The sequence below is a fragment of the Oncorhynchus gorbuscha genome, linkage group LG23 (genome assembly GCF_021184085.1).
Source record: "Oncorhynchus gorbuscha isolate QuinsamMale2020 ecotype Even-year linkage group LG23, OgorEven_v1.0, whole genome shotgun sequence".
Classification (NCBI taxonomy): domain Eukaryota; kingdom Metazoa; phylum Chordata; class Actinopteri; order Salmoniformes; family Salmonidae; genus Oncorhynchus; species Oncorhynchus gorbuscha.
In genome coordinates, this window is record NC_060195.1 from 10,506,352 (window position 1) to 10,520,873 (window position 14,522).

Below are 14,522 nucleotides of genomic sequence, written 5' to 3' on the forward strand. Positions count from 1 at the left end.
ACAATACCTGCCATTCATTGATTCATTGCCTGGGAACAATAAAACAAAATCTCCCTTATGTAACTCAGATAACCCAATAAAAACTAGCCTGGTAACAAACCTGTTTGTGCTCTTGCATACTCCACTGCTCATTGTCAAGCCATACATACACGTTACAGTAGGCATGATAGCACAAACAGACTAGCACTCAGGTTAAAATGAAATCAGATTAAAGTAATTGGTGGGGGAAATGCAGGGTTGGGAGAAGAAGAAAAAACTTTGACCCACAAACACCAGAGTCAACCAGGTCTTGCTTAGCATCACAGTCAACCAGGTCTTGCTTAGCATCACAGTCAACCAGGTCTTGCTTAGCATCACAGTCAACCAGGTCTTGCTTAGCATCACAGTCAACCAGGTCTTGCTTAGCATCACAGTCAACCAGGTCTTGCTTAGCATCACAGTCAACCAGGTCTTGCTTAGCATCACAGTCAACCAGGTCTTGCTTAGCATCACAGTCAACCAGGTCTTGCTTAGCATCACAGTCAACCAGGTCTTGCTTAGCATCACAGTCAACCAGGTCTTGCTTAGCATCACAGTCAACCAGGTCTTGGTTTTAACATCACAGACAACCAGGTCTTAGTTAACATCACAGTCAACCAGGTCTTGGTTTTAACATCACAGTCAACCAGGTCTTGGTTTTAACATCACAGTCAACCAGGTCTTGGTTTTAACATCACAGTCAACCAGGTCTTGGTTTTAACATCACAGTCAACCAGGTCTTGGTTTTAACATCACAGTCAACCAGGTCTTGGTTTTAACATCACAGTCAACCAGGTCTTGGTTTTAACATCACAGTCAACCAGGTCTTGGTTAACACCACAGTCAACCACGTTTTGGGTATTTTAAAGATGCCCTACTACATCTGATCATGCAGCTACCCAACCTCCTTGCTCCGGCCAAACGCAACGCCACGCCCACAGACGTTAGCTTCCTCTCAGCAATGAGTCTGGATCTGAGTAACTCCCAGACAATGTCTAGAACGGATTTCTGATTGGTCCCTGAAACCGATGTGTTGGGCCAGAACACACTTGGTTAAAGCAGTGTTTTTAAAATGTGTCATTGGCTTTGATACTCTGATTGGTTAGAGATGATCCAATCGCTGATGACTGACTATGTTTTGTACAACACCCCTCATTGTGACGTCACCACCGACGACTTCAATGACGGCTGTCTCAGACTGAACTACGTAGTGAACGATAGAGCAACGGAAGACTTCAGTTTGAGTCGTCAGCCAAGCGATACAGGACAGAGAAGTGATCCGTGTGGCTGGTACAACTCAGGAATTCCATTTATACATTATACACATAGGCTATAAATATACGACATTGATAAATCCATGATTCACCTTCTGAAGGCCCAGAGCAATGCATATACACGGCCCAAGTGAACTCCGTTTGACTTCTTTATTGGAATGAAAAGGCATACAGAGGTCTTCTCTCTCCCTTTATCAGTTACATTCAGAGAACAAACAGCAGTCAGAGGCATGTTCTACATGTTCTACATGTTCTACAGCTCTGTATGCCATAGCTCCTTTAGCATATTGAATTCAATTGTATAGAATGGTAGCTTTCACCCTTATTGCATAGTATAGTTGCCATGGAGCCCTAATAGCAGCCTAAAAGCATAGAGCTCCTGTAAAATGTACACATACACTACCGGTCAAAAGTCAAAACACCTACACATTCAAGGGTTTTTCTTTATTTATTTTTTTACAATTTCCTACTTTGTAGAATAATGGTGAAGACATCAACACTATGAAATAAAGCGCATGGAATCATGTATTAACCCCCCCCAAAAAATCTATAAAATCAACATTGATTTTATATTTGAGATTTTTCAAATAGCCACCCTTTGCCTTGATGACAGCTTTGCAGCGTCACCTGGAATGCTTTTCCAACCGTCTTGAAGGAGTTCCCACATATGCTGAGCCCTTGTTGGCTGCTTTTCCTTCACAACGCAGTCCAACTCATCCCAAACCATTTCAATTGGGTTGAGGTTGGGGGATTGTGGAGGCCAGGCCATCTGATGCAGCACTCCATCACTCTCCTTCTTGGTAAAATAGCCCTTACACAGCCTGGAGGTGTGTTGGGTCATTGTTCTGCTGAAAAACAAATGATAGTGGGACTAAACCCAAACCAGATGTGATGGCGTATAGCTGCAGAATTCTGTGGTAGACATGCTGGTAAGGTGTGCCTTGAATTCTAAATACATCTCAGACCGTGTCACCAGTAAAGCACCCTCACACCATCACACCTCCTCCTCCATGCTTCACGGTGGGAAATACACATGCAGAGATCATCCGTTCACTAACACAGCGTCTCACAAAGACACGGTGGATGGAACCAAAAGTTTCCAATTTGGACTCCAATCCAAAGGACAAATTTCCACCAGTTGAATGTCTATTGCTCGTATTTCTTGGCCCAAGGAAATCTCTTCTTATTATTGGTGTCCTTTAGTAGTGGTTTCTTTGCAGCAATTTGACCATGAAGGCCTGATTCACACAGTCTCCTCTGAACAGTTGATGTTGAGATGTGTCTGTTACTTGATGTTTGAAGCATATATTTGAGCTGCAATTTCTGAGGCTGGTAACTCTAATGAACTAATCCTCTGTAGCAGAGGTAACTCTGGGTCTTCCATTCCTGTAGATGTCCTCATGAGAGCCAGTTTCATCATAGCGCTTGATGGTTTTTGCAACTGCACTTTAAGAAATGTTGAAAGTTCTTGAAATGTTCTGTATTGACCAACCTTCATGTCTTAAAGTAATGGACTGTTGTTTATCTTTGCTTATTTGAGCTGCTCTTGCCATAATATGGACTTGGTATTTTACCAAATAGGGCTATCTTCTGTATACACCCCTACCTTGTCACAACACAACTGATTGGCTCAAACGCATTAAAGAGTAAAGAAATTCCACAAATCTACTTAAGGCACACCTGTTAATTGAAATGCATTCCAGGTGACTACCTCATTAAGCTGGTTGAGAGAATGCCAAGAGTGTGCAAAGCTGTCATCAAGGCAAAGTGTGGCTATTAGAAGAATATCAAATTAAAAATATATTTAGACACTTTTTTGGTTACTATAGGATTCCATGTGTTATTTCATAGTTTTGATGTCGTCACTATTATTCTACAATGTAGAAAATAGTCAAAATAAAGAAAAACCCTTGAATGTGTTCTAAAACTTTTGACCGGTAGTGTATATACACACAAAAGTATGTGGACACCCCTTCAAATTAGTGGCTGTCAGGTGTATAAAATCGAGCACACAGCCATGAAATCACAACTGGCAAACATTGGCAGTAGAATGGCCTGTACTGAAGAGCTCAGTGATTTTCAACATGGCACCGTCATAAGATGCCACCTTTCCAACAAGTCAGTTTGTAAAATTTCTGCCCTGTTAGAGCTGCCCATGTCAACTGTAAGTGTTATTGTGAAGTGGAAACGTCTAGGCACAACAACGGCTCAGCCACGAAGTGGTAGGTCACACAAGCTCACAGAACGGGACCGCGGAGTGCTGAATCCCGTAGCGCGTAAATATCATCTGTCCTCGGTTGTAACACTCACTACCGAGTTCCAAACTCCCTCTGGAAGCAATGTCAGCACAATAACTGTTCGTCGGGAGCTTCATTATATGGGTTTCCATGACCGAGCAGTCACACACACAAGCCTGTGCAATGCCAAGCATCAGCTGGAGTGGTATAAAGCTCGCCTCCACTGGACACTGGAGTAGTGGAAATTCGTTCTCCAGAGTGATGAATCACGCTTCACTATCTGGCAGTCCGACAGACAGAACTGGGTTTGGCAGATGTTAGGAGAATGCTACCTGCCCCAATGCATAGTGCCAACTGTAAAGTTTGGTGGAGGAGGAATAATAGTCTGGGGCTGTTTTTCATGGTTCGGGCTAGGCCCCTTAGTTACAGTGAAGGGAACTCTTAACGCTATATTATACAATGACATTCTAGATGATTCTATGCTAACCAACCTTGAGGCAACAGTTTGAGGAAGGTCCTTTCTTGTTTCAGCATGACAATGCCCCCATGCACAAAACGAGGTCCATACAGAAATGGTTTGTCGAGATTAGTGTGGAAGAACTTGACTGTCCTCCACAGAGCCCTGACCTCAACCCCATCGAACACCTTTGGGAAGAATTGGAACGCAGACTGCGAGCCAGGCCTAATCGCCCAACATCAGTGCACAACCTCACTAATGCTCTTGTGGCTGAATGGAAGCCAGTCCCCGCAGCAATGTTCCAACATCTAGTGGAAAACCTTTCCAGAAGAGTGGAAGCTGTTGTAGCAGCAATGTTCCAACATCTAGTGGAAAGCCTTTCCAGAAGAGTGGAGGCTGTTGTAGCAGCGGAGGGCAGGGGGGGGGGACCAACTCCATATTAATGCCCATGATTCTGGAATGAGATAGTCGACAAGCAGGTGTCCACATACTTTTGATCGATCGGGTGTGTGTATGTATGTATGTAGAGCGACTTTTTAGTGCCAAAAATCAGGGGTTAAATCCTTCCCAGAAGAGTGGAGGCTGTTATATATTACTTGTTTGTTTTTGAAGCACATTGAGATTCTTTGAAAAGCGCTATAGAAACGTAATAAATTATTATTAAATATACTGTACTCTATCTAGCTACAGCATCATAAACTACTTCTTAATATATATGTATATATCAAAAACAAATATAGTATTAATATGCATATATTCATATACAAGTTCTGTATTAATGTAAGACAGCAATGGATTAATTATTAGACTTTTCCCATGGTACATTTCCCATGGTCCGTTTCCCATGGTACGTTTCCCATGGTCCGTTTCCCATGGTCCGTTTCCCATGGTAGATGGACACACGTTCACACCAAGAATGTAAAACAACAGATGCTAAGTTGTCATAACAGAGATCAGATTTTCTTTTCACAGTGCTTTTCACATTGCTGACTCTTGTGGAATCAGCACCGGAGATAAAAGGTGTCCCAAATGACACCCCATTGTTCCTGGTCAAAAGTAGTACACTATATACTGCAGGGAATAGGGTGTCATTTGGGACGTATTCATAAAGTCCACAGTGTATGGTCACTTTTCTGATCCTTGAATACACATAGGCAGCTCATCATCACACATCTCTCTCACATGTAGTGCCCGAAGAGGTGTGTCACTGAGGCCATTCATACAATTTCAGAATGAAAATAGTCCCCGAAGATAAAAGTGAAGATAAAACAAGTCCCTTGTTCCCATGTTGATGAAGATACACATTCCTGGTTGCCTTGGTGTTGCGGCGCGGCCATGAATCAACTGAAAGAGGGAAGAAAGAAAATATGGCAAAAAATATGGTAAAAATATGGTAAAAGGAACTTGTATAGAATTTGATAAATGAGTTGGAAAATCAAAGAAAAATATCGTATGTAAAAACAAAATACTAGGTTGAGAACGCTGCGTTAGCAATGATCGCAATTATTTCAACGTCATATCCGTTTCAGGTTTTACATAGTGAACAAAACTGTTATATGATACGTCCATCTTCGCACAAATGGTTATATTATGAAATATGGAAAGTGTCCAGTAGAGGGCACTATAACACATTAACGAGTCATCAGAGTCGTAGTCAATAGTCAGCCTTCTTATTTCCTCACATTTTGTCATACTTTCTCCTCCTCATCAGCGTGCTTCTTAACAATTCCTGTCATCGAGACTCTATTAAGTTAAATGTCCAACAAGTCACTGAGGTCTGAGGAGAGAGACCATTATTCCATTACAATAGACAGGCTGACACTGGGATAGAATCACAGACAGTAGCATGTAACTATGCTTCTTTTTTTATGCAAGATGTCTAACTGAACTGAATAGGCTACTATCTAAGATGTCTAACTGAACTGAATAGGCTACTATCTAAGATGTCTAACTGAACTGAATAGGCTACTATCTAAGATGTCTAACTCTGAACTGAATAGGCTACTATCTAAGATGTCTAACTGAACTGAATAGGCTACTATCTAAGATGTCTAACTGAACTGAATAGGCTACTATCTAAGATGTCTAACTGAACTGAATAGGCTACTATCTAAGATGTCTAACTGAACTGAATAGGCTACCATCTAAGATGTCTAACTGAACTGAATAGGCTACCACTCCAAACCATTTAAGCGTCACCCAGAGACAAATATATAGGTCTCTGGGAGTGCCCAAACAGTGAATGACACATACAGTCCACAGCCTCTATGATAACACCATGCAAATGTAGCTAGTGTTATCACAGTCTAGTCAAATATGTGTTATCATACACAGAGGCAGGGAGAAAAGACTAGTGTTATCCTATCAATTCCTATTGTGTAGATAAACACCCGTGACCCAGCCTAGCCTAGCCGAGACGCAGACTGACAGGTCACATTATGCAGAGATGGTCTGGTGGTGGTAGTGTGTAGTGTGTGTGTTATTGTGTTTGTATGTTAATGTGTACTGCTATGCTTTATCATGGCCAGGTCGCAGTTGCAAATGAGTACTTGTTCTCAACTAGCCTACCTGGTTAAATAAAGGTGTTCTCAACTAGCCTACCTGGTTAAATAAAGGTGTTCTCAACTAGCCTACCTGGTTAAATAAAGGTGTTCTCAACTAGCCTACCTGGTTAAATAAAGGTGTTCTCAACTAGCCTACCTGGTTAAATAAAGGTGTTCTCAACTAGCCTACCTGGTTAAATAAAGGTGAAAAAAATGGAAAAAAGAAATATATGTGTGTGTGTGTGTGTTGCAGAACCACAAGCATCAGGTGTGGGTGACCAAGCAAACTGTGACATCCCCCACTGTCTGGGCACACAATGTCAGACTCAATCTGTCCCCTGTATCACAGTTTCCAAGCCAAGATGTCTCCTGGCACTGTAATGCTATATCATCAGTCACTTCCTGACTGCAACTGTGCTGTGTGAGTGTCGACTCCATAGAGACAGGCAGATCAGTCTGCTCCTATAGCGTAATACTCAGTTGAAGCTTGGCTATAGTGAGTCAATTGGTTATCCAGGTCTAAACCCTGAAACCCTCAAGGACCCTCTGGAATTTAACACTTGCAGTGGAGATGCCAGATATCACTAGAGCTCTAGTTTATGAAACAATGGACTGAATGATAAACACAACAAATAAATTAACTAAAGGAGAGAGACACACAGAGACTGAGACAAGGTCAAGAGAAAAAGAGAGAGACACACACAGACTGAGACAGAGAGACAGAGAGAGAGACAAACACAGAGACTGAGACAGAGAGAGAGACACACACAGACTGAGACAAGGTCAAGTGAAAAAGGAGAGAGACACACACAGACTGAGACAGAGAGAGACAGAGAGAGAGACAAACACAGAGACTGAGACAGAGAGAGAGACACACACAGAGACTGAGACAAGGTCAAGTGAAAAAGGAGAGAGACACACACAGACTGAGACAGAGAGAGACAGAGAGAGAGACAAACACAGAGACTGAGACAGAGAGAGAGACACACACAGACTGAGACAAGGTCAAGTGAAAAAGGAGACAGACTGAGACAGAGAGACAGACACACAGACTGAGACAGAGAGAGAGACACACACAGACTGAGACAAGGTCAAAAAAGGAAAGACACACACAGACTGAGACAGAGAGAGACACAGAGAGACACAGAGAGAGATCGAGAGGATAAGTGAGAGAAAGAAAAAAATACGTACTTCTTCTTGTCCTTTCTGAATGGTTGTGAGGATCCCTGTAGAGACTGACCCATCAGCGTCTCAGCTGCCACCTTCCTCCTGTTGAATGCGTTCATCTCTTCCTCCAGATCGCTCCTCTTTTCCTCCAGATTCCTCTTCTCCTCCTGGTGCATCCTCTTCAGCTGCTCAAACCTCTCATGGAGCTGGAGAGGAGGGGGAGACAGGTTGGCAACATGTAGGCACTTGGTGCTTTAAAGTCTAATGATACAGTCAGCAGCCCGTCATTCAGGGCATGTGGAGCAGAGCCCACCTGTTTTCAGGCCGACCCGTTAAGCAAATCATCTTTTTATTTAATTGCCTGTTTTGCATGTTATTTTGGCATTAATACATGTCACATGTCAGTTTGCAAACAAAGCAAAATTATATTGAGTTAATAAAGCCGCATACAAACATGGTCCCTGTTTAGCTTTCCTGAGTAAGGCAGCTCCAAAATGCAGGTGTTTCAGCCCAGCTCAGTGCTTTCTGTGGTGGTGGGGCAGCCAGCGGAACATACAGAGAGTAGAGGATGGTAATGTTCTCTAGTTGCGCCGTGATTGGCCCAGTGTTCTACGTCACCGCATAATCTACAGGGAGAGCTAAAAAGTTCAAGCCCACTTTGGGTGCTGCCATAGATTTACATTAGAAGTGCCCATCCAAGAAAGCTGAAGATCATTGGCCACAGATAAAATAACGTCAAATCACGCTTGATTGGGAACAAACTCCCTCATGTCAATATCATACTTTTAAGGAATACAAAATCTTAGCTAGTTAAGTGACTGTCCCAATGTCTAGACAAGCAGTCTGCTAAATGACTTAAATTAATCAAGTCGACAATCTACTGGCAAATCCTTTTCAAACCTTGTCATATGAAGAGAAATTATAGATAAAACGTATCAGTGCTCATTGGCCATTGGAAATAAACATTACACAGCAAGTTGGAAATCACAAATTCAACAATGAGTGGTTTGGAAGGAATCAGTGGCTAACTGCAGGCGTGGCAAATGAATCACTATTTTGCTTCCCCTGCTATTTGGTGGAGAGGGTGTGTGGTCCAAGTCTGGGTTTAAGGGTCTCTTTTCCAAGCTTTTCTGGCCCACGCAACACCATGGGCCAGAAAATGTTGAATACATTGGCTATGCTGTCAATCCAGCAAAACTTATGCCACGTTCAAAACAACTGGAAACTCGGAACTGGGAAATCTCAGATTTCAGTGACTAAGGGATTTTTTTTTAACTCAGACTGGGAAAATACACTTTGAACGGGCATCTAACTCAGAATTCCAAGTCAGGAACTCGGGCCTCCTGAGTTCCCAGTTGTCTCGAACGCACCATAAACCCAGAGAATGACCAACTTGATGACAAAGTTTCATGACAAAATTTGCCAACAAGATGGACCGCAGCGCCAGCTTCCTGTTCAAGTGAGCACAACACAACAAGGTGAGTCCAAAAATGTCTTGTATGCTGCTCTATAAATGATGTAATATGCCAGGGAGATGGATATACTGTAGCTAAGAAAGTAATACTAAGTGTCTGTTGTGTAGTAAGCTGTTAGTAGCCCAGGTGCCTCACCCTAATTTAATCCTTTTCCCCTTCATAACTTAGCCTACTGTTCTGACTTGGTGGTGCACATGTAGCCTATAGCCTGTTTTAGAGAAATGTTATCATTGAATGTTGTAAGAGCTTTCATTGTCTGCTTATTTGCCCTTTATTTATCCTGCGGTTCTGACTTGGTGTACAGGGCGAACACTAAGAACGGCCCATGTTCTGAGTTCTGTCGCTGAACATTTCAAAAGTGCTGAACAAATAGTTATATTGACTACGTCTGTTGTCGCTCGCTCATTAATGTCTTAATCGAAAATACGGATGACCTCTTATTGTCCCCTTATGCCATAGTTTGTACATCTCAATTGTCAGTAGCAACCACATTTGTTTAAACAAGTCAGCCATATCAGCTGTTAAGTCAGTAAATGAGGCTCAATGAACTATTTTGCTGCCAGAAAAGGCTCCGCTGATAACCTGGTGTAACAGTGGTAAGGATTCACTCCATGGGGATGAAAAGAAAGCTCTACTGTTGGGACAGCTTTGTCGGCCCTAACAGTTTGTGGGCACTGTTTGTCACCGTTATAGTGCAATTAATGTAAAGTTTAGTGTTGTGTAGTGACTTTGCTGGCATGCGTCAAAAAAAAAATATATATATATACAGTGCCTTGCGAAAGTATTCGGCCCCCTTGAACTTTGCGACCTTTTGCCACATTTCAGGCTTCAAACATAAAGATATAAAACTGTATTTTTTTGTGAAGAATCAACAACAAGTGGGACACAATCATGAAGTGGAACAACATTTATTGGATATTTCAAAAAAATTTAACAAATCAAAAACCGAAAAATTGGGCGTGCAAAATTATTCAGCCCCTTTACTTTCAGCGCAGCAAACTCTCTCCAGAAGTTCAGTGAGGATCTCTGAATGATCCAATGTTGACCTAAATGACTAATGATGATAAATACAATCCACCTGTGTGTAATCAAGTCTCCGTATAAATGCACCTGCACTGTGACAGTCTCAGAGGTCCGTTAAAAGCGCAGAGAGCATCATGAAGAACAAGGAACACACCAGACAGGTCCGAGATACTGTTGTGAAGAAGTTTAAAGCCGGATTTGGATACAAAAAGATTTCCCAAGCTTTAAACATCCCAAGGAGCACTGTGCAAGCGATAATATTGAAATGGAAGGAGTATTAGACCACTGCAAATCTACCAAGACCTGGCCGTCCCTCTAAACTTTCAGCTCATACAAGGAGAAGACTGATCAGAGATGCAGCCAAGAGGCCCATGATCACTCTGGATGAACTGCAGAGATCTACAGCTGAGGTGGGAGACTCTGTCCATAGGACAACAATCAGTCGTATATTGCACAAATCTGGCCTTTATGGAAGAGTGGCAAGAAGAAAGCCATTTCTTAAAGATATCCATAAAAAGTGTCATTTAAAGTTTGCCACAAGCCACCTGGGAGACACACCAAACATGTGGAAGAAGGTGCTCTGGTCAGATGAAACCAAAATTGAACTTTTTGGCAACAATGCAAAACGTTATGTTTGGCGTAAAAGCAACACAGCTCATCACCCTGAACACACCATCCCCACTGTCAAACATGTTGGTGGCAGCATCATGGTTTCGGCCTGCTTTTCTTCAGCAGGGACAGGGAAGATGGTTAAAATGGATGGGAAGATGGATGGAGCCAAATACAGGACCATTCTGGAAGAAAACCTGATGGAGTCTGCAAAAGACCTGAGACTGGGACGGAGATTTGTCTTCCAACAAGACAATGATCCAAAACATAAAGCAAAATCTACAATGGAATGGTTAAAAAATAAACATATCCAGGTGTTAGAATGGCCAAGTCAAAGTCCAGACCTGAATCCAATCGAGAATCTGTGGAAAGAACTGAAAACTGCTGTTCACAAATGCTCTCCATCCATCCTCACTGAGCTCGAGCTGTTTTGCAAGGAGGAATGGGAAAAAATGTCAGTCTCTCGATGTGCAAAACTGATAGAGACATACCCCAAGCGACTTACAGCTGTAATCACAGCAAAAGGTGTCGCTACAAAGTATTAACTTAAGGGGGCTGAATAATTTTGCACACCCAATTTTTCAGTTTTTGATTTGTTAAAAAAGTTTGAAATATCCAATAAATGTCGTTCCACTTCATGATTGTGTCCCACTTGTTGTTGATTCTTCACAAAAAAATACAGTTTTATATCTTTATGTTTGAAGCCTGAAATGTGGCAAAAGGTCGCAAAGTTCAAGGGGGCAGAATACTTTCGCAAGGCACTGTATATATATTATATATATATAAATGAGCATTTGCATGCTCAAAAATCACCACTGGCAGCAACACATCCAAGGATATGTCTCAGAATGCTACACTGAGCAAACAGTTCAAAACTGTTAGATGCTCCCAAAATGCTCTGTAGACACATGGTCACATGGCTGATTAGATTCTAATGCCCAGTCCAGAAACAACCCAGTCTCATCCCCTAGCCACAGTCTAGAACATGTTCTCAACATGAGGAGCAGAACAGTCTCATCCCCTAGCCACAGTCTAGAACATGTTCTCAACATGAGGAGCAGAACAGTCTCATTCCCTAGCCATAGTCTAGAACATGTTCTCAACCTGAGGAGCAGAACAGTCTCATCCCCTAGCCACAGTCTAGAACATGTTCTCAACATGAGGAGCAGAACAGTCTCATCCCCTAGCCACAGTCTAGAACATGTTCTCAACATGAGGAGCAGAACAGTATCATCCCCTAGCCACAGTCTAGAACATGTTCTCAAAATGAGGAGCAGAACAGTCTCATCCCCTAGCCACAGTCTAGAACATGTTCTCAACCTGAGGAGCAGAACAGTCTCATCATCTAAACAAGACAACTCCCAGAAGCACCAATGAATGATTACCTCCCTCTCCTTTTCTTTCAGCTCTGCCTCGGTCTCCTTCACCTTGTTGACAAACATCTGTCTCATCTCATCCTCCTTATGCTGCAGGTCCCCCAGGAACTCTTTCCTCTTGGCCTCATACGTCTCCTGCAGACTGATTGGTGAGGGAAGACAAGGTAGTTACAGTTAAACAGGTATACGGTATTAAGGTTTGTATCCCCAATAGCACCCTAAAAGTAGGGCACTATGTAGGAAATAGGGTGCCCTGGTCAAAAGTAGGGCACTATGTAGGGAATAGGGTGCCCTGGTCAAAAGTAGGGAACTATGTAGGGAATAGGGTGCCCTGGTCAAAAGTAGGGAACTATGTAGGGAATAGGGTGCCCTGGTCAAAAGTAGGGCACTATGTAGGAAATAGGGTGCCATTTGGGATGAATCCTATATTTAAATTCTAGAATGTGCATTAGGTCTCTGACTGTTGTGATGTCCATGGGCTTTTTGATGATCTCCAGGGGCCGGTACTACATATTCTGATGCCAGCTTCGGCTGTATTTTGGCTTCCAACACGAGTCTAATTTCAGTTCATATTATTCATATTTGATGACAAACCTTCAGCACATACAAAAAGGTAGACAACCTGCCCGCTATGTAACTTTGAACAAGAGCTGATCTCACCTAAAGGGTTTGTTGTCGGGGTCTGTATCTGTGAAGCCCAACTCCTCCAGTTTGCAGCGTCTGTAGAGCTCGTAGTGTCTGGCGTGAGTCTGCTCTCTCAGGTCTTCCATGTTCACTCTCAGCAACATCTCTCTCAGCTTCACAAAGTCACAGTGGCTCTCGTTCTCCACTGATGAGCACAACACAGCAGGACTGGGTTATATGGTTGGTTTAATATGGTGAAATACCTTATAGTTTGAAAGGGACTGGTCATTCTATGGTAAGTTAGCAACCATACGTATTTGAGAAAATAACAATTTTATATTGGCATTAATGATATGGGTCTCTAGTGATTGCGTAATATTGATGCATTAATGATATAGGGTCTCTAGTGATTGGGTAATATTGATGCATTAATGATATGGGTCTCTAGTGATTGTGTAATATTGATGCATTAATGATATGGGTCTCTCGTGATTGGGTAATATTGATGCATTAATGATATAGGGTCTCTAGTGATTGGGTAATATTGATGCATTAATGATATAGGGTCTCTAGTGATTGGGTAATATTGATGCATTAATGATATGGGTCTCTAGTGATTGTGTAATATTGATGCATTAATGATATGGGTCTCTAGTGATTGTGTAATATTGATGCATTAATGATATGGGTCTCTAGTGATTGGGTAATATTGATGCATTAATGATATGGGTCTCTAGTGATTGTGTAATATTGATGCATTAATGATATGGGTCTCTAGTGATTGTGTAATATTGATGCATTAATGATATGGGTCTCTAGTGATTGCGTAATATTGATGCATTAATGATATGGGTCTCTAGTGATTGTGTAATATTGATGCATTAATGATATGGGTCTCTAGTGATTGTGTAATATTGATGCATTAATGATATGGGTCTCTAGTGATTGGGTAATATTGATGCATTAATGATATGGGTCTCTAGTGATTGCGTAATATTGATGCATTAATGATATGGGTCTCTAGTGATTGTGTAATATTGATGCATTAATGATATGGGTCTCTAGTGATTGCGTAATATTAATGCATTAATGATATGGGTCTCTAGTGATTGCGTAATATTAATGCATTAATGATATGGGTCTCTAGTGATTGGGTAATATTGATGCATTAATGATATGGGTCTCTAGTGATTGCGTAATATTGATGCATTAATGATATGGGTCTCTAGTGATTGCGTAATATTGATGCATTAATGATATGGGTCTCTAGTGATTGGGTAATATTGATGCATTAATGATATGGGTCTCTAGTGATTGGGTAATATTGATGCATTAATGATATGGGTCTCTAGTGATTGGGTAATATTGATGCATTAATGATATGGGTCTCTAGTGATTGGGTAATATTGATGCATTAATGATATGGGTCTCTAGTGATTGGGTAATATTGATGCATTAATGATATGGGTCTCTAGTGATTGGGTAATATTGATGCATTAATGATATGGGTCTCTAGTGATTGCGTAATATTAATGCATTAATGATATGGGTCTCTAGTGATTGGGTAATATTGATGCATTAATGATATGGGTCTCTAGTGATTGCGTAATATTGATGCATTAATGATATGGGTCTCTAGTGATTGCGTAATATTGATGCATTAATGATATGGGTCTCTAGTGATTGCGTAATATTGATGCATTAATGATATGGGTCTCT

At 41.6% G+C, this 14,522-nt stretch overlaps 1 protein-coding gene across 3 annotated transcripts in view; it reads right to left on the reverse strand.

The window, feature by feature from the left end:
• LOC124011406 (septin-8-A-like) overlaps positions 1-14,522 on the reverse strand; it is a 28,226-nt gene that overhangs the window by 1,675 nt on the left and 12,029 nt on the right. For 2 of the 3 annotated variants that reach the window (XM_046324745.1, XM_046324744.1), the window contains exons 8-10: positions 12,840-13,008; positions 12,189-12,321; positions 7,721-7,902 (exon numbers count right to left, since the gene is read on the reverse strand). In XM_046324745.1, the coding sequence (XP_046180701.1) occupies positions 7,721-7,902; positions 12,189-12,321; positions 12,840-13,008 (484 nt within the window). Of the gene's footprint in view, positions 1-4,388; positions 5,331-7,720; positions 7,903-12,188; positions 12,322-12,839; positions 13,009-14,522 lie in introns of those variants that run through there. The other variant, XM_046324746.1, reaches the window with a different exon arrangement.